The following is a 24,269-nucleotide window of genomic DNA, read 5'->3' as shown; positions in this document are numbered from 1 at the left end:
CAGGGCGGCAGAGGCTGCGTGTCTGGAAGGAAGAGCCGCCCTCCCCCTCTCCACTCCCCTTTGCTGCTCCTCAGACCTCCACGAGGTGTCACCAGAGGAAGCCAAAGGGCCCCGGAGGACAGCGGTCCTGCTGGCCAGCCCAGCTTCCCCGCGGGGCACGGAGGGTGGAGGCAGCCAGGAGAGGGTGGGCGGCTGGATTCACTCCCCAAGGTCCCATCTGGAGCTGATTCCAGACTTGGATCAGCTGTGAGCCCCACCTTTGGGAACCCCCAGTCTGGGAGGAGAGAGACGTGAGACCCAGGGTGAGCTGGACTCTGATGGGAAAGCCCCAGGGTCTGTAGGAGCCCAAAGGAGGCCCTACACCCTGCTTGGGGGCAGGGGTTGAGGGGGTGGGCAGAAGAGGAGGGGTGAGCCTTGTGAAGAAGGGCAATGAGGGTGTTCCTGGCCTCGCAGGAGGTGTGAAAACAGGATGCCTGTGGGCCCTCCTGGCCAGTGGTTTGGTGAGGATAGGTTCACTGGGAAGGGCAAAGGGGGCCTTGTTAGCCTCACCAAGTGTTCCTGGATTGTTTGGAAGATGACGGGGAGCCAACAGATGTCCCTCCCAAAGTGACTGCCCGATACGTGCCTGGGCCTCTATTCACCCAACTGTTTCCAGAGGCTGCAAGACACCCCTTGCCAGAGTCCAGGCATCCAGGTGCTCACCCCTCCAGCCCCTCCCAGTGGCACAGACACCAGTCTCTGTGAGCAACTCTCCATCTGTCACCGCCACACACATGCAACGCTTTACAGTTCGCCAGGTACTTCGAGAACATCCACTCCTCGGTCCCCACCTTCTCCCGTGGGACTTTATGCGTTGTCTCGTCCATCTCAGAAATCTCCTCTCATACTTGGTGCCAAACTCTAGGTCATGTGCTCCGGGGCAGAAGTGACCGCCTCTTTCTCTACCACCTTCTTGGGGAAGGCATTCATGGAGGGATGATGAGTGTCTCTCCACCTCCCTTCTCCCAGCTCCCTGGCTCCTCTGCACAAACCATGATCGCCTTCTGGAAGGAAGCACTTGTTCCCTGTACACCTCAGAGGGGCAGGCCGCCGACCAGAACTTGATCTGAGTGAGAGCTGCCTCGGGGTTCTGGGAGTCACAGTCTAACAGGCCACCACCCTGCTTCCTTTCCCTCCTTGATTTGGGGAAACAGAGTCTGGAAGAAAATGCCCTGCTACCATTAAACTTGGGGGGTGCTGGCCAGGGGTGAGGGGCCTCTGATGCACAGACACATTAAAGAGTGCTGTTTCTAGTCGGGCTAGAGCCCCCTGAAAGGGCCTGTCTCCCCAAATTCACATTTCTTGCACAAGAGCATTTGTGGTTCCCAGGGAGATTTCTCTCCCGGAAACCCAAAGCCGCACCATGAGGAGGGCAAAAATAAAGCTTGATAATGGGGTCTTCCAAATTAAGCCACCTGCCAGGATCAACCATGGAGGAGGAGATGTCTGGAGTAATGGGAGTAAGGTTGGCCCTCCCTGGTCCCCTCCATATGGGAGACCCCTTGCCTCAGGCACTAGGCCAGTGCCGCAAGCTGCTTGTGACATGAAGTCAGATTGGGAGCAAGGGCGGCTGGACACCTGCAGAAGGTAGTGCGAGTGTGTGTGTGGTCATGTGTCTGTGTCTGAGAGGCTGTGTGTTTGAAGTGTGTGAGTATGTGTGAGGGTGTGTGTCTGTGAGGATGTGTGTGAGTGTGAGTGTGTGTGAGAGCCTGTGTCTGTTTGCCTGAGGGTGTGTGTTGGAGGGTATACGTGTGAGTGCGTGTTGGGGGGCAGGGAAGGGAGCTGGGGTGAAGAGGAAAGTTGGGTGTGGACCGGTACAAGCAGAGTAGACAAAAAGAGGAAAGTCTTGTCTTTGAGGCAGGCCTGGAGAGCAGGAGAAGAAAAAAGGAGCTCTTATTGGTGGTTGTCAAGGAGATGGGCCTTGGGGTTTGCTGAACTTTCTTCCCTTAAAGCGAGCGTCCTGCCTGGGGCTGAGAAGGGCTATTTGTTTCCAGGCGCGCCTCCCGGCCCGGGTCTCAGGTCCAGGCCCCAAAGAAGTCAGGTGTAGACTACAGGTCAGGCCAGAGCAATTCTTGGGCTGAATGGTCCGATGCTTGCTGCCCCTGCCCCCAAGCCCACAACAACTCCGGGAACTGGCCCTGGGGAGGCCACAGGCCTCGCATCCTGGGGGGCATCAAACTTTCCTGGATAAGAGGTCAGCCAGAAGGTGGGCTGCACTGGCTGGACTGACCGCAAAAAGCGCCCCTTCCAGATGATGGGGGTCCTATGCCTGTCCTATGACAAGCACACTTATGGGCCATTGTCCTTTGAGGAGTGGTAAAAAGCTCTTTTGTTTCTAACGTAGAATTTTAAATGATTTTTTTCCTGCCTGGCTTCTTCGCCCCAGCATTGCCAGTGCTTGGCACACAGTAGGTGCTCAGTGAAGAGTTACCAGATGGGTGAATGTACAATTCTGCTTTGAGCGTTTGCGTTTCTTTCACTACAAATGGATGCTGCTGGGCCTTTCTCTACCTCCAAGGGCCGGTTGGCCGGCCCCCTTTCTCTCCCTTGAGTGTGTGTGTTGGAGCGGAGTATGTGTGCTGGTGGGGTGCTGCCCCCAGAGGTGTGGCCACCCTTGACGACCGGCGCTGGTGGGAGGAGGTGGGGAGCCAGGGACAGCGGGAGGGAGCAGCCTCCGGAGCCAGCTCCAGCCTGGCCTAGACGGTGCACCCCGCGGCCGCGCGAGCCGGCCCCTACCCCCCACCTGCCGCCAGCCCCGAGGGGAGGGGGCGCCCCCGGACGCCCGCGCCCGCCCCTCCCCCCCGCAGGCCGGCCGCCGGCGCCCATTGGCCGGTCGCGGGCGGAGCGCCGCCCCCGGAGGCAGCGGGCCAATGGGCGCGCGGCTGTCAGCTCGTCAGCCGCGCCGGCTTGGTGGCTGGGGAGCCCGAGCGGTGGCCGCGGAGCCAGCAGCTAGGAGCGCTCGCCCAGCGGCCGGTCGGTGGGGTCCTCGCGCCCCGCACGCCCGCACCCCCGGCCCGGCCCGGCCCGGCCCGGCCCGCAGCGAGCATGGGCACGGCGGCCGTGCGCTGGCACTTGTGTGTGCTGCTCGCCCTGGGCGCGCGCGGGCGGCTGGCGGGGGGCAGCGGGCTCCCAGGTAAGCCCCGACCCGGTGGGCGGCGGGCGGCGGGCGGCAGCGGCAGGGTCCGGGGAGGGGCCACAGCCCCGCGTCGTCTGGAGGGCCTCAGCCCGCGCGGCCCTGCGCGCCGCCCCACCTCTTTGCAAAGTAACTTCTGGGGCCCGCGCAGGGCGCCCCCACCCCGCAGCCCTGGCGGCCCGGGGCTCCCCGAGCCCCGCGGTGCCGTAGCAGGGGAGGGGTGGGCTGAGGCCCCGGGTGAAGGGGAGCGTGAGGGCGCGAGGAAGAAAGAAGGCGCGACGGCGTGCCCGAGGGCATCCCCCACCCCCTGCCGACCCGGCGAGAGGGTGGGGACCCTCGAGCCAACGGGCGCTCCCCCAGGGAAAAAGGGAGCACGGGCGGAAGGAGGCTCAAAGGGGAGACCCAGAAGAGGTGAGCAAGGGGGAAAAGGACAGGGATAGAAAGAGAAGAGGGAGGTGGTAGATGGAGAGACAGATGGACAGAAAAGGAGGCACACAAAAGGACACAGGGAAAAACCCAGAGAAAGACAGACTGGAAGAGTACAGACCAGAAAGACTGAAGAGGGGAAGGAGGGAACCCAAGGGAGTAAAAAGGAGGCAGATGAGCTGCAGGAAGGGAAAAGATCAAAAGAGGGAGATGTGAGGGCAGGACTAAGGAAGGGGAAAGGAGAAGAGGGGAGGTACAGGCAGGGGGACACCAGAGAAAGAGATGGGAGGACTGAGGAGGAGAAGGGAGGGAGACAGACGGAGGGAAAGAGAGAAGGATGGAGATGGCTGGAAAGCCGTGGGCAGATTGACAGATAGGAGGGGGAGGACTGACCGACAGACACAGGCGAAAGGAAATGGATAGGAACCAGAGGAAGGGGAGACCAAACATGGGACATCGTGAAGGGGCAGGAGAGAGAGGCCAGAGACTGGAGGAGGGAACAGGCGTCGAGCATCAGGCATGGTTGGGGCAGGCAGCAGAGGCGAGGTGGGGGTGCCCCATGGATCTCACAGAGACTCCTGGCACTCCACCCCGGCTTCCCCTCCTGCTCTCTTGGTTGTCTGGAAGGGGCTCTTCCACAAAGCTGAAGACACATGCTCTCCTCCCACGTCCCTGGGAAGAGCTTCCTCCCTTTCTGTCCTTGGTGGGGAGAGACCCTGCTATGTTCTCCCTGGCTGCTGTGCAGGGCTCCCTGAGGTCTGTGTTTGTCAGCAGGAAGTCTATTTCTGGGAGTCACACCCTGAGTGAGGATGCCGGGCCATTTAAACATTCCACAGTTGGAGCTGAGCTGTTTTTCAGGTGGCCACCAGGGAAGCTGTCCCTACTGCCACACCCCCACGTGTCTGTGGGTGTCTCTTCTGGGCTTTGAGGTCCTTCACCCCCGTTTGACTGTTCCTTATGTGCCTGTCTCCCCTTCTCGGTCTCTCCTCTGTGTCTGTCTGCACTCCCTGTCCCCACCGCATGGAAGCCGTGTGCTGTGAAACAAACTAATGTCAAAGCAACCACCTATTGGGAGGGCTGGGCTGGCTGCCCCGGGGAAAGAGTCCCCAGCCAGGCCATAAGTGTGGCCAGGGAACCTGCAGGAGCCCGTGCCCCATGATTCCTCTCCCTCTCTCCTTGAACTTGCCTGCCCTCTTCCCAGCCCCCACCTGAAGATAGGTATAAAAGGTGTGTTGGGAGGTGCCTCCACTGCCCCTTGGCTACCATCCATACATTTCCATCCCTACCTAGGTATGAGATTGGGGGTAGGGGGTGCTCCAGAGCCCCAGTCAGTTTCCCTCCCTCCTTCCTGTGCACTGACCCTTGGGTATTGGGAGAGCTGTATCTGTGCCGCAGCCCATTGCCCCTGCTGGTCCTGCCTTAGAAGTGGCCCCAGTCCTCTCCCCTGGAAAGTGCAGACTGGCCCTCTCTGGTCTCTGGCCTATGGCCCTTGAGGCTATGCCACTCCTCTCCTGAGTCCCTCTGTGGTCACTTCTCCAGAAGGAGATGTTCTGCTGGCCCCTGGCCATCTAATGGCTGGCTCTAGTTTCCTACACTCACTGCCTCCTGGCCACTGTTCCATCTTCGTTTGGGCAGCTGTAGAGGATGGGCTGCTGACCTGAGCAGATACAACCACCTGCTCTGTGTGTGTGTGCTGTGTGTGTGTGTGTGTGTGTGTGTGTCTCTGTGTGTGTGCATGCATGGAGGTGATTCTGTTGTGTTTCTTTTTGCTGCCATTCATCCTTTAGGGTCAGGCTGCAGCCTTGGGGACTAGGGCAACAGAGGAAGAGTCCTCGGGATGGTGGGGAGCGGTTCTCTTAGAGAAGCACCCCCATGCAGATTTAGAACCTGGAAGCCAGCCAGAAGAGTAATTCAGGGTGGACATTCTTGATGGCCAGACAGGCTACGATGAAGCTGGAGGCAGGAAGAGAGGAGACATTCCAGGACTTCCCCAGGCTGGCCTCTGGGTTACTGCACTCAGGGTTCCCTATGCTGCCCTTCTGGGTCCTTATGTCTGTCTGCCATCCATTGGTACTTTATGCAAAGCTGCCTGGAAAGTAACATGGCGTGTAGAAAAGCTCTGGACCTACTTATCCTGGGTCAGAGGAGTCCAGTCTCTGCCCCCAGTGAGTTACTGACTTTCAACAGACTTCTCTGGGCCTCAGTTTCCTCATTTGCAGCCTGAGGAATTAACCTAGATTACAGCTAAGGTTCTTCTGTGCTCTGAGGGTCCTCCCCATGTCTGAGCTCTGTGTGTGTGTGTGTGTGTGTGTGTGTATGTCTTGGGGTGTATATACAGATACATAGAATCTGTTTTACATTATTTGCCTGACAGATGTTCCAAATGCAGGTGTATATGCCCTTTGTGAGGGCAGGAGGCGGGGAGTTGCCAGGAGCCCTCACAACCTAAACTTCACTTGAGTTTGGACGTCAGAATATGAGAACCAGGTTCAAACCTAGATTTCCGAGGTGGGGAGGAGAGGGGACAGGGAGATCAGAACCACCCATGAACTAAGTTAGCCCCACTGAGTCCATTGCTGGGCCTCTCCAGTCTGGTGACGTGGAAGCTGGAGGAAGAATCCTTTCCTTCCATAGTCTAGGGGCTGGCTGGGGCCCAAGCTCCGATCTCCTGCATGGGCCTGCTGGCTTGGCCTCTGCTCCCTGTTCCATGCCAGCCTCTGTTTCCCCAGCTGTAACCCAAAAGGGGTGGATTTAAAAATACTCCACGGAGCCTTCTGGCTCTACATTCTAGAATAAGGAGAGTAGGGAGGGTTGGAGCAATGCTTGTGGGGAGAGCATGACCACATGAGAGAGGCTACTCGCTGTCTTCCTAAGCCTCCGTTTTCTCATCTTTTTAGTGGGAATGATAGCTCTACTTAATGGAATTATTGTGAAAAGAAATGAGACCAGCATTTTGGTAACGCTGTGCCTGGCAGAGTAGTTGCCCCAGAGACGCCACGAGTCACTGCTCGTCACACCTAGGCATCCTGTGACGGCTGTGACTGTTAATTCCCCCAGTGATCAGTGGGAGGGCGCTAGGGCTGCCTGCTTCCCAGGCCACACCTCACTCGCCATTTCTCCCCCAACAGGGGCAGTTGACGTGGACGAGTGCTCGGAGGGCACAGATGACTGCCACATAGATGCCATCTGCCAGAACACGCCCAAGTCCTACAAATGCCTCTGCAAGCCAGGCTACAAGGGGGAAGGCAGGCAGTGTGAAGGTGAGCCCAGCCCAGCCCTCCTGCCAGACCCCAAGGCTGCCACCCACGGCCTTGGCCTTAGCTGTGGCAGACGCTGCGTCTCCAGGGCTCGCCCCCATGCAGAACCACAGCACAGGCCTCTCTCAGCCTTGGGAGGGAGGCTGCGGGCTTCCCGGGAACCTGGCTACTTCTCTGGAGGGTGGTATTGGGAGGCCTGGGGTGTCTAACTCTCCCTGGATTTGAAACTTTTGGGGTTTTTAAAAAGAAATTGAGATGAAGCATTAATGATTTATTTGTCCATCTGTCCCTGACTGGATGTGTATGGGGTAAATGCTTGGGGTGACCCCCACGGTCCATAATTTCAAATCCGAAATAACTCTATGTACCCTGTGTAGCTTCCCTGAGGGAGCGGCTCAGTAACAGCTACTTCTGTGGGCTGGCTCAGGGCTCCTGTCTCAAGGATGAGAACTTGGGCCAAGACTGGTGGGTCTGTGCTGTCCGTCTCTCTGTCCAGCCTTCCTTCCCTGCACCTAGGGTGCTGCTGTGTGGCCCTAGAAACCACCTCCCTGGCAGGCTGAGAGTCAGAGAGACAAGAGCAGCCTCAGCTGTCTTTGGAGCCAGGACTTTCCAAGCTGGATGGAAACTTCGGGAGCATTTGTCCAGGAGAGTCTGTGTAGTCATTCTGCCTCCATGGGGCAGGGCCCAGCATCAGAGGGCTAGAAACAGCTCTCTCCATGACTGATGAGAATCAAGACCCAGATCTTCCCCATCTGTCCCTACTTCACAGATGAGGATAACTGAGGCTCAGTGTGGAGACACATCTTCTGCAAGGTCCCCATGTTTCACAGTGGCGTGGCCGGACTCAACCACAAGTCTCCTAATTCCCACCCACGGCTCTCTATCTTCTCCTTGAGCCCTGCCAGCTTACTTTTTCACAGTGTGAGATTTGTGTTAGAAAAATGACACAGGAGAACAAGGTGTAAGGCTGTATAAGGCTTCATGGGAGCTCGGTTGTGTGTGACATACAGCTCTGCCCCCGTGAGATGCTGACATTGCTGGGCGTCTCCTTAAGGCCAAGTGCTGGACAGATGACATTACCCTGGATCGTGCCTCCCTGGCCTTGCTGGGGGAAGAAGCCTGAGAGGGGAGCTGGCGCCTACTCACAGACCTCTGGAAGGAGGCCAGGCTGGAGGCAGACCCGGCCGTGAGCAAGAAGCCTGGTGGCACAGGCCAGGCCAGCCGCTGGCAGGTCCTGGACATTAGCTTGGGGGTTCCAGCTGACACATGTGAGGCTCTGTGCAACCGTTTTCTGACCTTCTGCTCTGCCCTCCAGGCCCAGTGCTCTGGCAGGGGAAGGCCCAGGGTGACCCCCATCCCTGCTGATTTGAGCCACTGACGCAGCCTGTTCCTCCCCTTGCCCAGCTCCATAGGTGCCTTCCCACTGTCCCCTGCCCAGGAGACCCAGGCTTTGTGACCTCCTTGTTGCCCTGAAGTCCTTCAGAGTCTGGCTTTAGCTTTCCACTCTGCTTGAGCCCAGGTTGGGAGTCACACTCACTGGCTTCGGAGACCTGATGGCCTCAGTACGACAATAAAAGAGGATGAGGCTTGTGAATGTGCTTCAGGAACTGCCAGGGGCCCCCCTGTCTCTCCAGCCCGGCTCGGCCTCATACAAACACCATGCTTACACATACACTCACCAGGTCATTCCATGCTTCTGAGACCCAGCTCAGGTTTGCCCCCTGCCTGGAGCTCCTTTCCCTCCCTTTGTGTCCTAATTCCTAATCATGCTTTAGATTTGCCTCTTCCGGGAAGCCTTCTCCAATACCACCACTTCCACACAATTATACACATGTGCGTGCGTGTGTGTATATGTGTATACACACACGCACGCACGCGCACACACACACAGCTGCGTTAAATACCTACCTTGCTCCCAGAAGCCCCTAGGCTGCTTTCCATCAGAGCGCTCTGATTCTGGATTATGTGTCTTGATCCCCCACTGAACTGTGATCTCATTTATTGGAGGGTCTGCCATGTGCTCAGCCGTGGGGCCGCCACACTGAAGCTGTCAAACTCGGCCTCTGCCCGAAGGGACCTCACAGCGAGTTCCTCAGTTACAGAGAGCGTTTCACGTTTGTCCGTGTGTCCGCAGCTCCTGGGGCAGAGCCTGGCACTAGCATGGGTGTGCAGGACATGTTTGTTCTGAGTTTGGCTCTCTTTTGCCCAGACTGGAGTTCACACAGGATGAGCGGCTTCTGAGACACCTGTAGAGGAGTGTGAGGGCTGCATGGGAAGTGTGGCGCGCCGGGTCCCCAGGAGGGCCTGTTCTTGCCAGGGTGTCATTTCCACCCTGTCTAATGAGAGAGAAATGCAGGGATGGGAGCCCTGGGTTGCAGCCCACCTCAGTGTGAAAGTTTGGGTGGTCATTTGTCCTCCTGAGCTTCAGTGTCTCCTTTCATTAGATGGACGCCAAATACCCGCCACTACAGGCAGCCCTGATCGATGAAATGCAATATAGTGTACAGGGGGCCTGCCAGCCTCGGGGTCTGGCTCACACTCTATACGGTGCATGCATAACATACCCGCCATTACCCGCACTGTCGTTGTCATCAGCACCTCTTCTCACTACCTCTCACAGTGGTTTTAGGCTCAGATGACACCGTGGAGACCTTTGAACACTGCTTAGCACTACAGACCTCAGAGGTGATAGGGTGCAGCCTGGCCCCTCCCCTAAGGGAGCTTATAGTCCAATTGGGCTGCATGAACTGAGACTGCACATTGGTAGAAATTCTTAACGAACAAGTGAGGCTCACACGGATGGTAAGCGAGCTGCGCTGCCACGTTAACGGCAGGGAGAATGGCTGTCAGGAACCAAGAGGAGGATGCTGTTTGGGCGCTTGCTCCATAAACATTCCGAGTGCTGCTGTGGGTTCAGGGCACCTGAGTGGATGCTCTCCCCCTTGTGCTGAGGCTTTCTCATCCCTGGGGACCCACCTACGGTCATCACTCAGAACCACGGAGCCTGCTGGAGTGTTCATCAGATTCCCCCTGGGTTCCTCAGAAGGACCATGCAGAGACTTCTGGAGGTTTTGAAATCTGGAGGGGCTGGCAGGCCCTGTGCACTGGTGACCTGGGGAGCTTGGAGAACATCCAGGTGTTCACTTCTTGGTTCACAGGGCGGGAAAGGGAGGCCTGAGAAGGCAGGGGCCTTGCCTGAGTTGGGACTGGGGCCTTGCCTGAGTTGGGACTGGGGCCTGAGTTTGGCGGGTCCATTGCTTCACAGTGCCTTTCTGCAAGCAGTTGTTGCTGTCTGTGGCCCTCTGTTCTGAGACGAGGGAATGAATGGTCATATTCGGTTGAGCATAGTGGTTAAAGCCTGGACTTTGGAACAAGGCTGCTTGGGTTCAAATCCTGCCTGTGTAGCCTGGACAAGTTACTTGACCTCCATCTGTTCATCTGTAAAATAGAAATGACAATAGTCCTACCTCATTGAGATAGTGTGAGAATTAAATGAATTGATGCATATACATCATTTGAACATAGCCTGGCACGTAGGACACACTATATCCGCATTGGCTGCTGTTACTGTGAGGATGATGGTGGTGATGATGGTACTGACGGTGACGGCGACGTTGACAGTGACGCTGCTGATGATGACAGTGATACTGACGATGAGGATGAGGAGGTCAGTGGTGACCATCATGATGTTATGGTGATGATCGCAGCGTCGTCCAATATGTGAAAAGGGGTGAAGCGTTGTCTTTTTCCCATAACTCCCAGAAACTAAAACAGCTGGGAAACGGGGTATTCTGGTTCATTGACTATTCAGATAAACCACATGCATATACCCATGTCCCCACAGACATACAGACATGTGTGCTGTTCACAGATGACCATTTACCAAGCACGTGCAATAAAAAATACAAGTGACAAAAGGCTTTCCTTTGTTCTACTAAACCTACTCCAGGGATGGCAAATAGTATGCTGCCACCTTCTCCCACAGCAGACATCAAGAATCAACCACTGCACCCTCCAGACAGCCATATTTACTTGGGATTAAACCTGTTTTCCCTCCCTGGGCCGCTTTTATCTGGAGGTCCTGAGCTCGTGTGGGATTTTGCAGAGTTTGGGGTTGGAGTTTTGGGGGAAATGAGTTACCTTGTTGCAGAGATCTGATAGTCTTTGCTGCTTACCATGGTAAACACAGAGGACAGATTCTCAGCAAAGCATGCCCAGAGACATGGCTTCTAGAGTGTCCCCAGTTCTCCACAGGAAGAAGTTTCCTATGACCCCCCCCCACCATGTGGAGCTGACGGAGCCCCTTACACCTTTAACTGTGTTGCCTGGAAACTTCTGCTGGTTGAGGAAAACCCTTTAGCAAACCCAGCACCTGAAGCGACCAGGAGGTCAGTCTCTAGCCAGGCCACTCGGATGAGAGGCAGCGGGGCTAGACACCAACCCCCGTCAGCCACGGGGTCCCAGCAGCTGGCCAGGTCCCCAGCAACCTGTCTGAATGCAGTGGGAGGAGTTCCCTAGCTGTGCGTTAGAGGGGGCTACAGAGACCCTCTCACATTTCCCCTCCTGCCATCAGCTCATCCTGAGCCAGGCCCTGGGAATGCAGGGGGCTCGCGGCACATCGCCCAGCCAGCCCTGCGCTGGCCTCCTGCTCTGGCTTAGTCGGGCCTGTTTGTGCTCTTTCTGCCGAGGGGGCAGGTGGGGGGTGAGGAGGGGGCATTTTAGCCCTGTAAATGCTTCAACTCATTTAACCTTAATTGCTTTGTTTTCATAGACATTTGCTAAGGAAAAGGACCAAATTATAGCTTGAATTGGGCCTTACTAATCTTAATTAAAAGCTCTTGTTTATAATCAAGACCAGGCCCCAAACGAGGAGCAAACCACCCTCAAATGGCTTGTTTAAATAACTAAGACCCTCTTGATAATCACTGTTTAGTCTGAACCAGCAGTGCACATCACCCCTTCTATGTGTACTTAATTTTTTCGACCATTTATTCAAGTGGTTTATTCCACTTGCAAGTTCCAACTCGGGCCTTTTCCAAAATGTTATAATTAAAACTCTTGGGGGAAATAACATTTTGTTTTGGCCACAGTATATCAAATATATTACTATTTTCCCTTTCTTGTGGAAAGGAAAAAAATGACAACCTTATGGGCATCAAAGATCACAAAATTAGCATGTACGTAATGAATGTAAATAGTCACTTCCTGAATTTCATATCCCCGGGGTCTACTTGTCAGTCACTGAAGTCAGGTAGATTACAGGGCATGCTATTAAGCATTTTAACAAAACTCCTACTGACACACCCAGTGATCCATTTAGTTCAACATCAGGAAAAAAATCTTAAAACCAGTTGGCCTTCGGAGGGAATAATGTCTATGACCTTTTTAAATCATTTTCATCATCATTATTGCACACTTTATTGAAACTCCAGATAAAATTCTGCTTTTGGGGAGGCCAAGAAAGGCAGTAGGAGGTGGGCTGGGAGTGGGGAGGAGGGGAACTTCTTCAGGTCTTAAAACGTGCAATTATGCATGCTAACGTGTGCCCTGCTGAGGATGAAGGCGCTTGCGTCCAGCAGACCAGAGGCAGGAAGAAATTGGATGTGACTTAAAATTCCAAGTTGCTGTCAGCTAGCAATTAGGCAGCGTTGCTTACAACTGGTCTCAGATCTGCTGCAGAGTTTAGGCTTCTTGGAGCCCATGTCCGTTTCTGGAAAGAAAAATTAAGAGCTCACACGGTTGGCATCTAAGCATTGGAGGCAAGTTCACTCCCTGAACCTCAGTTTGCCCGTGTGTAAAATGTGTCCACTGGACTAGATTCAGTTTAGCATTAAGAATGTTCGCTGAGCACCTACTCTGTGCCAAGCTTGGTGCCCGGGCCAAGGCATGCTTTCCTGACCTCACTGGTGAGGGGAGAGACAGCCTGGGAGAGACACAATCATAACAGGATGTGGAAAGTACAGCCATAGATATACAGACCAGACTCAGCGGGCATGAGGAAGAGAGAGCGTGCGTCTCTGCCCAGAGAGGGAGAAGTCTGGGAGGGCTCCCTGGAGAAGTCATCATCCCGGCCAAGTTAGGAAAGCAGTGCAGGTCTCTTCCAGCTCTGAGGGTCCATGGAACCATCTGCAGCAAGGATGCAGAGGCCCGTTTTTGTCTTTGCCGACTTGGTAAGTCCAGCAAGTGACTTAACCTTCCGGAGGCACCTGGCTCCTTAGCCATCCAATGGGAGCAGGGGTACCTGCCTCACAGAGTGTGCATCTGAGTGGAGTCTGGGGGAGGGAAGGCCGCCTCGCCATACATGAGAGTGTGTTGAAGACACGGTGCCTGCATGTTGAGCTTTCTTTTTTCTCTAAATCCCCATTTCTCCCAGGGTTGGAGGGCCTCTGCCCCCACCCCCACCTCCATATCTCCAAGCTCCCCGGGCAGCAGGCCTCCCTCTGCCCCTTCTTCCAGGCCCTCTGGCCGCCTCTTGGCCGCTTCTTATTACAGTGGCTGTATTTGTTTTTCCATCGGAGGAATGCTAACCAGAAAAAAACCATTATTTCTAAGAAAATAAACCATGGGCCTGTTGGCCTTTGAATGCTACTGAAGTGGACGGCGGCCTTCCCCAAAGGCCTTGAGACAAAGGGCCAGAGGGCTTGTGTGTGCCGGCAAGGTCAGGGGGTCTCGGAGGATACTTGGAGGGGGTCTTCCAGATGGGCCAGGGCTGCAGCCCCTGGGAGGAGAGCGTTTAAAACCCCAGCTGGCCTGGGAGGAGAGTGTTTAAAACCCCAGCTGGCCAGCTTGGACTTCTGGCTGGTTAATAACGGCTGCTGGACTGGACACCCCCCACTCCCTCTGCAGGCTCCAAGTTGCACTCCTCTCTCCCAGAGATCCCCTGCCTTCGGTCCGGGCCTTCTGCCTCTTGAGTCGAGGGGAACAGAGCTGGGTGTGGGTCCACGGAGACCTGGGTGCCAGCCTGTGTGACCTTGGGCAGGTCTGTGGACCTCTTGGGCCTTCATGTGCTGACTGTAAAGTTCAGGGCTGGGCCAGGAGAGCCCAGGCACCCTGGACCTCAGCAGTGGGCAGCTCATTCTTCAGGACCTGTCCCTTCCCACTGACAGCCCCACAGGCAGACCTGGGCTGGCAGCTCTTTGTGGCCGGGGTCTGGGCTGAGGGCAAGGGGCCAGGACAGGGAAGGTGCTGACATAGAAGGAAGAAGTCAGGGAGGTGGCTTGGTCCTCAGTGAGGACTGCGGGCCCTGGCCCCCTCATTCCCTGAGATGTGATGAATTCTCCAGAGGACTGTCGGGGTTAGGATGGTAGTCTGGAAGGAGCCTGCCTGGATTCCAGTTTTGGCTGTGCCACTTACTAGCTGGGTGATCTTGTCCAAGTCCTTAAGCTCTCTGGGCCCCGGTCTCTGTTTCCACGATGAGGGAAGTTTGGCCCTCCCAACCTGGCCTGTACTGCGGGCTGAGCCGCCTGCTCTGACAAGGTGCCTGGTGGGGACTGCCCCTGCTGTTACTGTTGTCATCACTAGAGAGAGACTCCCCTGGGACCCGGAGAGAAAGGGAATGAAATCAGACTGCACCAGGGCAACCCCGGCCCTGCTGCTGCTGGCGCTCCCAGGGCAGCCTGTGAGGGCAGGGGAGGACGCCTGAGCTGGGAGTCTTCCTTCAAGGTGCAGTCAGCCCCAACCTGCTGCTAAGATTAGCTCCGCAGTTCCCCTCTCTGGGCTCGGTCACCCCTTTATCAAATCCAGGGGTGCGTCAGAGCTCTAGAACCCCAGCTCACCCGCTCCAAGCAGCTCAGGCTCTCAGGCAACTACATCTCCGACTGCCCTCCTGTTGTGCTCACAGGGCTGGGCTATAGAGCAGCCCCCTGGAGCCTGCAGTCTGGGGGCCCAGGGCTTCTCCCCTGCCTTTCGCTGAGGGAATGGGAGAATGGCCATGCCTGTCATTGGTTGGGGAGCAGTAAGAGCCTCAACTCTGGGCTGGCAGCCCCCTGGGGCCCCTCCTCATTTCCGTCTTGAACACTCTGATGGGTCAGCTCTCATTCTGACCCAGCAAACCAGGTTGCTTTGGTACCCAGCAGGCCTGATGTCGGAGCCTGGGAACAACCCCCAGTGAAGGGTCCAGGGTGTTCCTGAGGAACAAAGGGAGTAATTGGTCCTTTGGGTTTGGTAGGCAAGTCGCACCTGGTACTTGGGAGCCACAAAGCCTACAGTGAGTCTGCACTGGGCAGGTAGCATTTGGGGCCAGTTCAGAGTGAGCATCCTTGTGGTTTCCCTGCACCCGGAGAGCCCCAGAGACTCACCAGCACAGTGGATTCAGCAGTCACTGAAAAAAATTTTTAAACAGCTTTATTGAGATATAATTCACATACTATAAAATTCACCTACTTACAGTTTACAATTCAGTGCCTTTTAGTATATTTACAGAGCTGTGTATGCATCACCACAATCAATTTTAGAACCTTTTCTTTACTCTAAAAAGAAAGCCTGTACCCCTTAGCCATCACTCCGCAGCACCCCCCCCCACCGGCCCAAGAAACCACTAATCTACTTTCTGTCTCAAGAGTTTTTCCTTTTATGGAGACTTCATATAAATAGAATCGTTAAAAATATGGCTCTTTGTGACTGAGAAAGCAGGAGCTCTCAAGTCAAGTGGCCTGGCTCACTTCCTGGCTCCACCATATTAGCTGTGCGACCTTGGGCAGGGAAGGTAACATCTCTGAGCCTTGGTTTTCTTTGCTGTCTAATAAAGATGTCAGTTCCCATTTCTCAGGGTGGTCACAGTGAAGGGCCTGCGTACGGCCTCACACGTCCACGGAGACTCCTGTCGAGTTGGCTACTCGTTTGTTCAGTGCCGAGCAGACTTCCGAGGAGCACACTGCTCCTTCTGAGCCCACTGCTGAACAGGACACCGTGCTTGCCCCATGGAACTCACAGCCTCAGAGGACACGTACATAGCAAGCGAGAGTAATGACAGCGTCTGTTCAGGGAGCTGTGAGGCCCAGAGGGTGGGGAGGAGTCCCGCCTGCCAGGGGACCCGCAAAAGCGTCAGGGAGGTGGTGATGCTGGGACCCAGCCTGCTGAAGTGCGGAGGCATCTGTGAAGGGGAAGGAGCTCCAGGCAGAGGGGACAGCGTGAGCAAAAGTGTGGCGGCCTGAAGCCATGCAGGCCACTGGGAGAGGTCAGCAAGTGGCTCAAACCCCATGGTTACCTTGGATCATGGGTTGGGTCGGGGGAGGACCTTCCCACCCTCTGGCTGAGCCATGGTCATTGTGTGCAGTTAGGAATGAAAAAGTATATAGATTTGTGTTGGTTTTTCATGACCTTTGACCTTTCCCATAATTAACTGCTGGGCCCACTTCTGGCATTGTCTCGGCAGAAGGGAAACCTGATCGATGGATGCCAGGGGTCCGCCGAGAGCGGGTCTCATTACTCAGTCATTACACACCCGGAGCTTAACCCTGTGCCACCGGAGACAGGGGGCTTAATCCTTCCTGCTAGGCGGCCCTGCGAAACTACCTTCCCGAGAATGTAATTAGCCAACAAACCGGATTAAGATTTATTCACCAATAAGGACTCAACTTCCTAAGCCATACATCTCTCCCAGAATGGTTGCCTGATCTAAGGAGTGGACGGTTTTTCCTAAAGCCCCCAGACAAAGGAGAAGACGTGTTAGCGCCCAGCCAGGGAAGGGTTCTTTGTTAGAGCGTTTGGTCTCCACTGTCTGCGAGGAATGCCGAGAAAAATGCCAATTTCAAGGGGAAATGGGAGATGTTGTCAGTGATGATCTCTGAGAGTGGAGAGTGAGGGGCTTTAAAAATCCTCATTTTGAGAACCTTTCTAGTAAGTCCTGATTTTTAGGAAAATACCCTAAAATAGTATTAAAATAAAATGAGAAGACGTTCTGACTCATTGCAGTAGAATCTCTTAGAATCTAGGCAATGCAGAATAAATATATATTTTATGGCGCAGCAAGAACCAATTTTGAATTAAATGGAAAAAACAAACAAACAAACAAACTCATCCCACTCGAGTCCAAACCAGTGTTGCTGGCACATAACGACAGCTGTGGGGTTGTGTGTGCACTGCCGTTTTAATACAGGAAAAGTGGAACTGTGTGACCTTTTAAAAATCCCATAATGAGCAGCTCACCATGCTGTTTTTCTCTGCTCTATTGGATGTTAGGAGCTGTTTTCTGTTGGGAATTGAGTTCTCATTAAAAAAAAAAAAAATCGAAGCTGGAGAAGGAGCAGGGATGTCTAGGGCGAGCTGTTGGACTTCACATCCGCAGCATCTGGGTCCAGTCTTTCGTCCTGCTCACTCGAGAGTAGGTGCAGACCCTGGAGATAAAAACAATGATGCATGTGACATCTCCTCCCCACCTTTCTCCTTAATAGCTTTTGGAGCATGAAGCACTTTTTAAAAGTATTCATCTCATGCACCCCAAGGATGTGGCTCTAACAGGACTAGAGCCTGCATTTGAACACAGTGCCTGGCTGGGGTCCCTGAAGACAAGGCCCTCAGCCACGCCGTCCTTGGCCTCTGCATTAGTGAAATGGAAACAGCAGTCGCACCTGCTTCACACTCAGCTTTATCACTCCAGTCTTTGCTCTGTGGTCTCATGGCTGTCTTCCCTCTGTGTGTCTATATCCAAATTTCCTTCCTCTTGTATGAACACCAGTCATTGGATTAGGGCCCACCCTACTCCACTATAACCTCTTCTAAAACTTGATTACATCTGCAAAGATCCTATTTCCAAATCAAGTCACATTCACAAATACTGAGGGTTAGGACATCAACACATCTTTCGAGGGGACACAGTTCAACTCACAACAGTCCTTTAAGACTAAATATCTAGATTAGTCTCCCAAGGCAAAAGAAATCAAAGCAAAAATAAACAAATGGGACCTAATCAAACTTAAACGCTTTTGCACAACAGAAGAAACCATCAACAAAACAAAAGGACAGCCTCTGGGAAAGGAGAAGATATTTGCAAACCATGCGACCAACAAAGGCTTGATTTCCAAAATACACAAATAGCTCATACAACTCAATATCAAAAAAAAGCAAAAACACAAAATGGGCAGAAGATCTAAGTAGACATTTCTCTAAAGAAGACAAAGGGATGGCCAACAGGCACATGAATAGATGATCAATATTGCTAATTATTAGAGAAATGCAAATCAAAACTACAATGAGGTATCACCTCACACTGGTCAGAATGGCTGTCATCAAAAACTACAAATAATAAATGCCGGAGAGGATGTGGAGAAAAGGGAACACTCCTACAGTGTTGGTGAGAATGTAAATTGGTGCAGCCACTATGGAAAACAGTATGGAGGTTCCTTTAAAAACTAAAAATAGAGTTACCACATGATCCAGCAATCCTACTCCTGGGCATAAATCTGGAAAAGATGAAAACTCTATAATTTGAAAAGATATATGCACCCCAATGTTCATGGCAGCACTATTTACAATAGCCAAGACATGGAAACAACACAAATGCCCATCAACACGATTGGTTTAGGAAGATACAGTGTGTGTGTGTGTGTGTGTGTGTGTGTGTGTGTGTGTATCTCCACAATGGAATACTACTCAGCCATAAAAAAGAATGAAATAATGCCATTTGTGGCAACATGGATAGACCCAGAGAATATCATACTAAGTGAAGTAAGTCAAACAGAGAAAGACAAATATTATATATCACTTATATGTGGAATCTAAAAAATAATACAAATGAATCTATATGCAAAACAGAAACAGACTCACAGATATAGAAAACAAACTTATGGTTACCAAAGGGGAAAAGGAGTGGGGAAGGAATAAATTGGGAGTATAGGATTAACAGATACATACTACCATATATAAAACAGGTAAACAACAAGGACTCACTGTTTAACACAGGGAACGATCTATATTCACTATCTTGTAATAACCTATAATGGAAAATAATCTGAAAATGTGTATGTATAACTGAATCACTCTACTGTACAGCTGAAACTGACACAATATTAGAAATCAACTATACTTCAAATAAAAAAAAAAGTGAATAGCTTGGCTCTACCCACCCCCATTCTTTCACCCTCTCCCCACTCCATCTGCCTGTTCCTCACTCTCTGGTTTACAGTCCTTAAAAAGTAGTCCAAGACTAATAGGCATCTTGGAGGCCTGTGGGACCTCTTGGGCTAGTGGCTCTTGGATATGTTTTTTACAATAATAATCTACTTGCTTTGGCAAAAAAAAAATTAGTTGATTTGTTTATGTGTTTATCTCTTTTGTGTTAAAGGAGGCGGCTCACATGATTTTAAAAAATAAAAATTCCAAACACAGACACAGAAAGTCAGGGGAGGTTTGGTTTCTGAGCAAATGTCTCCATTCAGGATGCTGGGCAGGTAAATCAGGTTGGCCACAGAAGTGTGTGGGAGCACTTCAGGCCTGGGGATTGGAGAGGAACTGATCATTCTTAGGGATGCTCAGATCTGGGGGGACTCATTGGGAATGGATTAAGGGGAGAGATGTGAGCAGTGAACATCCCTGCACCCTTCAGCCCATTTGTACCCATTGTGGCCTACACTATGGGGAGTCACAGAAAGGAAAAGGCTGGAGCTGTTTTATTGACTGTTCAGCAATCTCTTTATAATGCTTTACGTATATGGTGATCAAATAGTTTATCATTTTGATAGTGAAAAGGTTGCTGTTAATAATTATACCCAGACAGCAGGCATAAACTGGAACTACTCCAGGCAAACTTGGGTGTATGATTATCCTAATCAGAGAAAAGTCATTTTTCTCTGTTCTTACCACCCTCAAAACAGCTGGCTCAACTGAATTTCACGGATGCAGTAACTCTGTAACTGATTGTGTTTCCTTCCTTGCCTTGGTTTCTAGGAAGCTAAGTCACGTTTATGGCCTTCCTTTTGTAATTGTGCTGGAATTACCAGATGTATTTCTGCATAAAGTCACCAGCTTTCTCTTATTCTTCAGCCCTTCTTTCTTTTTCTTCATCCTAACATCCATTCTTTTTGAAAATCTTATTGTTTGTATTTTGTAAGCTATTTACATGGAAGATGTTTGAAGGAACTGATGGGTGGATGAATAGATGTTTGGATGGATGAATAAGTGAGTGAATGTTTGGCTGGATAGATGGATGAACAAGTAGGTGTTTGGATATGTGTGTGTGTGTGTGTTTGGATAGATGGGTGGGTATTTGGATCAATGAATAAATGGACAGGTGGTTAGGCATTTGGATGGGTGAATATTTAGATGAGTAGATGTTGAGATGAATGGAAGGATGGGTGTCTGGCTGAATATTTAGGTGGATGGATACACATTTATATGGGTGAATATTTGCCTGATGTATGGATGGGGGAATATGTGATTGGGTGAATGGGAGGATGGTCAGCTTATTGGATATTTAGATGGATAGATTTCAGCATGTATAGACAAATGGAAGGCTGGTGGATGGGTGTCTGAATGAACAGCTTATTGGAGTGACTAGATGGGTGGTTAATGGGTGAGCGGATGGATGTTCAGATGAATGGATGCATAACTGGCTGGCCGGCTGTTTGGGTAGTTGGATAGGTACATGCACACACACACACACACACACACATGTTTGAGAGTGTTTGTGTGTGGGGGGGGACCGGTGGATGTGGAGCATGTGGAAAGATGAATGTGTGAATGGGTGTTTGGCTGATTAGAGAACATAGTGATTCGGTACACAGTGTAAATGTGCCAGGAATGAAATAATGTATATAAAGTACTTTGCCAATGCCTGGCATGTCATGGCATTCTAACTTATTAGAAAGGACGTGGGCTTTGTAGACTGAAAGACCTTTGTTTTGATCCTTGGCCTACCACTTACTATGTGACCTTGAGCAATTACCTTTCTGTACTTTAGCTTTCTCAACCATAAAATGGAGTTAAAACACCTACTGCATTTGCACAGCATAGGAAACCAGAAACAAAATGAAAAGACAACCTACAGAATGGGAGAAAATATTTGCAAATGATACCACCGACAAGGGACTAATTTCCAAAATATACAAACAGCACATACATCTTAATAGCAAAAAAATAAACAACCCAATCAGAAAATGGGCAGAACACCTAAATAGACATTTCTCCAAAACAGACATACAGATGGCCAAGAGGCACATGAAAAGATGCTCAATATCACTAATTATTAGAAAAATGCAAATCAAAACTACAATGAGGTATCACCTCACACCAGTCAGAATAGTCATCATTAAAAAGTCTACAAATAATAAATGCTAGAAGGGGTGTGGAGAAAAAGGAACCCTCCTACACTGTTGGTGGGAATGTAAAAGTGGTGCAGCCATTATGGAAAACAGTACAGAGGTTCCTTAAAAAACTAAAAATAGACTTACCATATAATTCAGCAATCCCACTCTTGGGCATATATCTGGAGAAAACTATAATTTGAAAAGACACACGTACCCCAATGTTCATGGCAGCACTATTTACAATAGTCAAGACATGGAAATAACCTAAATGTCCCTTGACAGCTGAATGGATAGAAAAAAAAAAGAGTTATATGTATACAATGGAATATTACTCAGCCATAAAAAAGAATGAAATAATACCATTTGCAGCAACATGGATGGACCTAGAGATTATCATATTAAGTGAAGTAAGTCAGAGAAAGACAAATATCATATGATATCATTTTTATGTGAAATCTAAAAAAAATACAAATCTTATTTACAAACCAAAAATAGACGCACAGACGTAGAAAATAAACTACGGTTACCAAAGGGGAAAGGGCAGGGGAGGGATAAATTAGGAGTTGGGGATTAACAGGTACACATTACTATATATAAAATAGACCAACAAGGACCTACTATATAGCATAGGGAACTATATTCAATTTCTTATAATAACATATAATGGAAAAGAATCTGAAAGTATATATATATATCTGTATCTGTATAACTGAATTGCTTTGCTGTACACCTGAAACAAACATTGTAAATAACCACACTTCAATAAAAAAAATTGCTTAAAAAATACATACTGCAGCGGGTTGCAGTGAAAATTAAGTGGACTGGTGTATGTGTCAGGAGTAGATCCCTGCATACTTCTTCTGAGGTAGAGTGTGTGAGAGAATTCTTCTACCCAAGCATAGAATAGAAGTCCTTCCCCTCAGTCTGACTCATCCAGCGTAAGTCATATGCTCACCCTGGGACCAACAGCAGTTGCTAATGCCATGTACTGCTTGGGTTAGACTGATACCCCCTCTCCCCTGCCAGAGCTGGGACCAGGGCACCTTCTCCTGAGTCACCTGCTTGAATGAAGGAAGGGAGGGAGGCAACAATTTGGGAGCTGCTGGTTCAGATCAGATGAGAGATGATGCTCGTGCTTACAGGTAGTGGAAATGGGTGACCACTGGCATGACTTGCACCCATATTAAGAGTGTAGAAAAACCAAGTGTTGGTAGCTGATTCAATTTCAGTGGAGAGGTGGCAGGATAGCAGTATTCACTGGGATGGGGAACCCCAGGGAAGTGCAGGTTGATGAGTTAAAGTTTGGCCATTTTGCCTTTGGAGGGAATGTGGAAGATCCAGAGGGAGAGGTGGTTGGATTGGTGTGTCTGGGGCTCTGGCAAAAAGGTCAGAGCTGCAGATTGGGAAGTAATCAATACCCCAGTCTTTATAAATCCACGTACACTTTCAAACATAAAGTCTTATATCCTCCATTAATGTTATTTAAAATTTCTAAGTACATTAAGTATAATGATTAAAAATTCAAATGGCTTACGGAATTGAGCCTGCTTCCCAGCTGACACTGACAGCTAGTGCAGGCAAAGCCTCCTGTCTCTTGCACCTTTGGAGATCCAGGCTACTTTGTTCTTCCCTCATCGTGGCTGGGTGGGTGGTTACCAGGAGGAGGCTGCCCAGCCCAGACTCTGTATGCTAGCACTTCCCGTGCAGCAGTTTTCACTGAAGTTATTCCCTCTGCTGGCCTGCGTCCCTGGCACACGGGTGTCCAGACTACTTGGTCACCTCCAGAGTTAAAGAGCTCACTACCTCCTGAGACAGGATCTATTTCCCACATGGACATTCCCACCCGTGAACATTAACTGGCCCCCATGGCTTTCCCCTACTCTGTGTAGCTCTTCTCTCTGGACGAGCGTGGAGAGCACATGGAGCTGAATGTCTCCCTGTGCCAGCTCCTCAGGCATTTGCAGGAGCAACCAGGCTTGCCTTCAGTTCCTTCTCTTCTTCAGGCTGGCCCCTTCCTGGCTGTCATAGCTGGAACCTGGCCTCAAAAATCCCTCTTCGACCAAGTAGAGGCGAGACTGCTTCTTCCCGCACTGTAGCCTCTTGCAAAGCACTTCCGGTACTGCTTAGCCAGTGCTTCTGGTTCCACTGAGGAACACTTCCGGTTCCGTGGAGCACTTCAGGCTCTGTTGTGGGACACTTCCGGCTCACCCTTTCCTGCTTCTCCGCAGACCCTTTGAAGGTCCGGGTGGGTGTAGGTTGAGACGGAAGAGCCCAGGGAACATTCGCCTGGCAGAGCCTCTGCACTGGCACCGCCCTCCTGGAAACTCCTAGAAGTGCAGCCAGTGTTCAGCCCCGCCCTGGACTCCAGTGCTAGGCTGCACTGGTTCAAATCCCATTTGTACTGCTTTTAGGTATGTGACCTGTGGCGAGGTCTTGGGGTCCCTGCGCCTCGGCTTCTTCGGTGGCCTTGTAAAATTGGAAGAATGATAACAGTACCTATGTCTTGGAGTTAGTGTGGGAATTGGGGGATAATAACATGTAGTGTTGCCCCCGGGGACTTGGGCGTAGAAGCAGCTCGTTGAATGTTAACTAGACTCACTCCTCTTGTTTCTTGAGGTCTCTCAAATCTCTCTGGAACTCTAGAACTGATAGCTCTTTGACCCTGATGGGAAATGTTGAAAAAGACTTAAAACAGCAAAAAGAGTGACCTTTCCAAAAGCCATTGGTCATTGTTTATGAGACAGAAGCCTTTGTTATAACAAACCGGAGCCGTAGAAATTCAGGCTTCAGATGGCTGATCTGGAAGGAAATTCTAGGGGGAGTATATGGACTTTTCTCTCATTCTCAAGGTTATGCTTTTTGGTGATATGCAAAGTTCATTTATTTCTTACCCCCAGCTTCACAAGTAATGAGCTGTCCATCTCTGGGAGGCTTTCAAATAGCCTAAAAAGGGCCAGTTTGAGGGGCAGGCAGTTTAGACAGGATCCTGCATGCTGTTAGGGTTGAGAGGACTTCAATGGGGGGCAGAGCTGGTGTGAATCTTCCCTGCTTCACTGTTGGGGGGGTCTGGAAGACACCTTGAACACACCTGGCACATGGCCCTGCTCTGCAAGGTGGTGGCCAACCTCGTTGCACAGCCAGGATCTTCATCTTTGTAACCTTTGGGTCCCCAGC

General features: G+C 51.4%; 1 protein-coding gene across 2 annotated transcripts in view; it reads left to right on the top strand.

Moving 5' to 3' along the window:
• Nucleotides 1-2,976: 2,976 nt before the first annotated feature.
• The window catches only part of SCUBE1 (signal peptide, CUB domain and EGF like domain containing 1), a 122,064-nt gene continuing 100,771 nt past the window's right edge, over nucleotides 2,977-24,269 (top strand). For both annotated transcript variants that reach the window (XM_072973640.1, XM_072973639.1), the window contains exons 1-2: nucleotides 2,977-3,172; nucleotides 6,727-6,858. In XM_072973640.1, coding sequence (XP_072829741.1) covers nucleotides 3,085-3,172; nucleotides 6,727-6,858 — 220 coding nt within the window. In that variant the 5' untranslated portion in view covers nucleotides 2,977-3,084. The remainder of the gene's footprint in view (nucleotides 3,173-6,726; nucleotides 6,859-24,269) is intronic.

This window comes from Vicugna pacos, chromosome 12, assembly GCF_048564905.1.
Source record: "Vicugna pacos chromosome 12, VicPac4, whole genome shotgun sequence".
NCBI classification, from domain to species: Eukaryota; Metazoa; Chordata; class Mammalia; order Artiodactyla; family Camelidae; genus Vicugna; species Vicugna pacos.
This window is presented reverse-complemented; position numbering and strand designations above follow the sequence as displayed.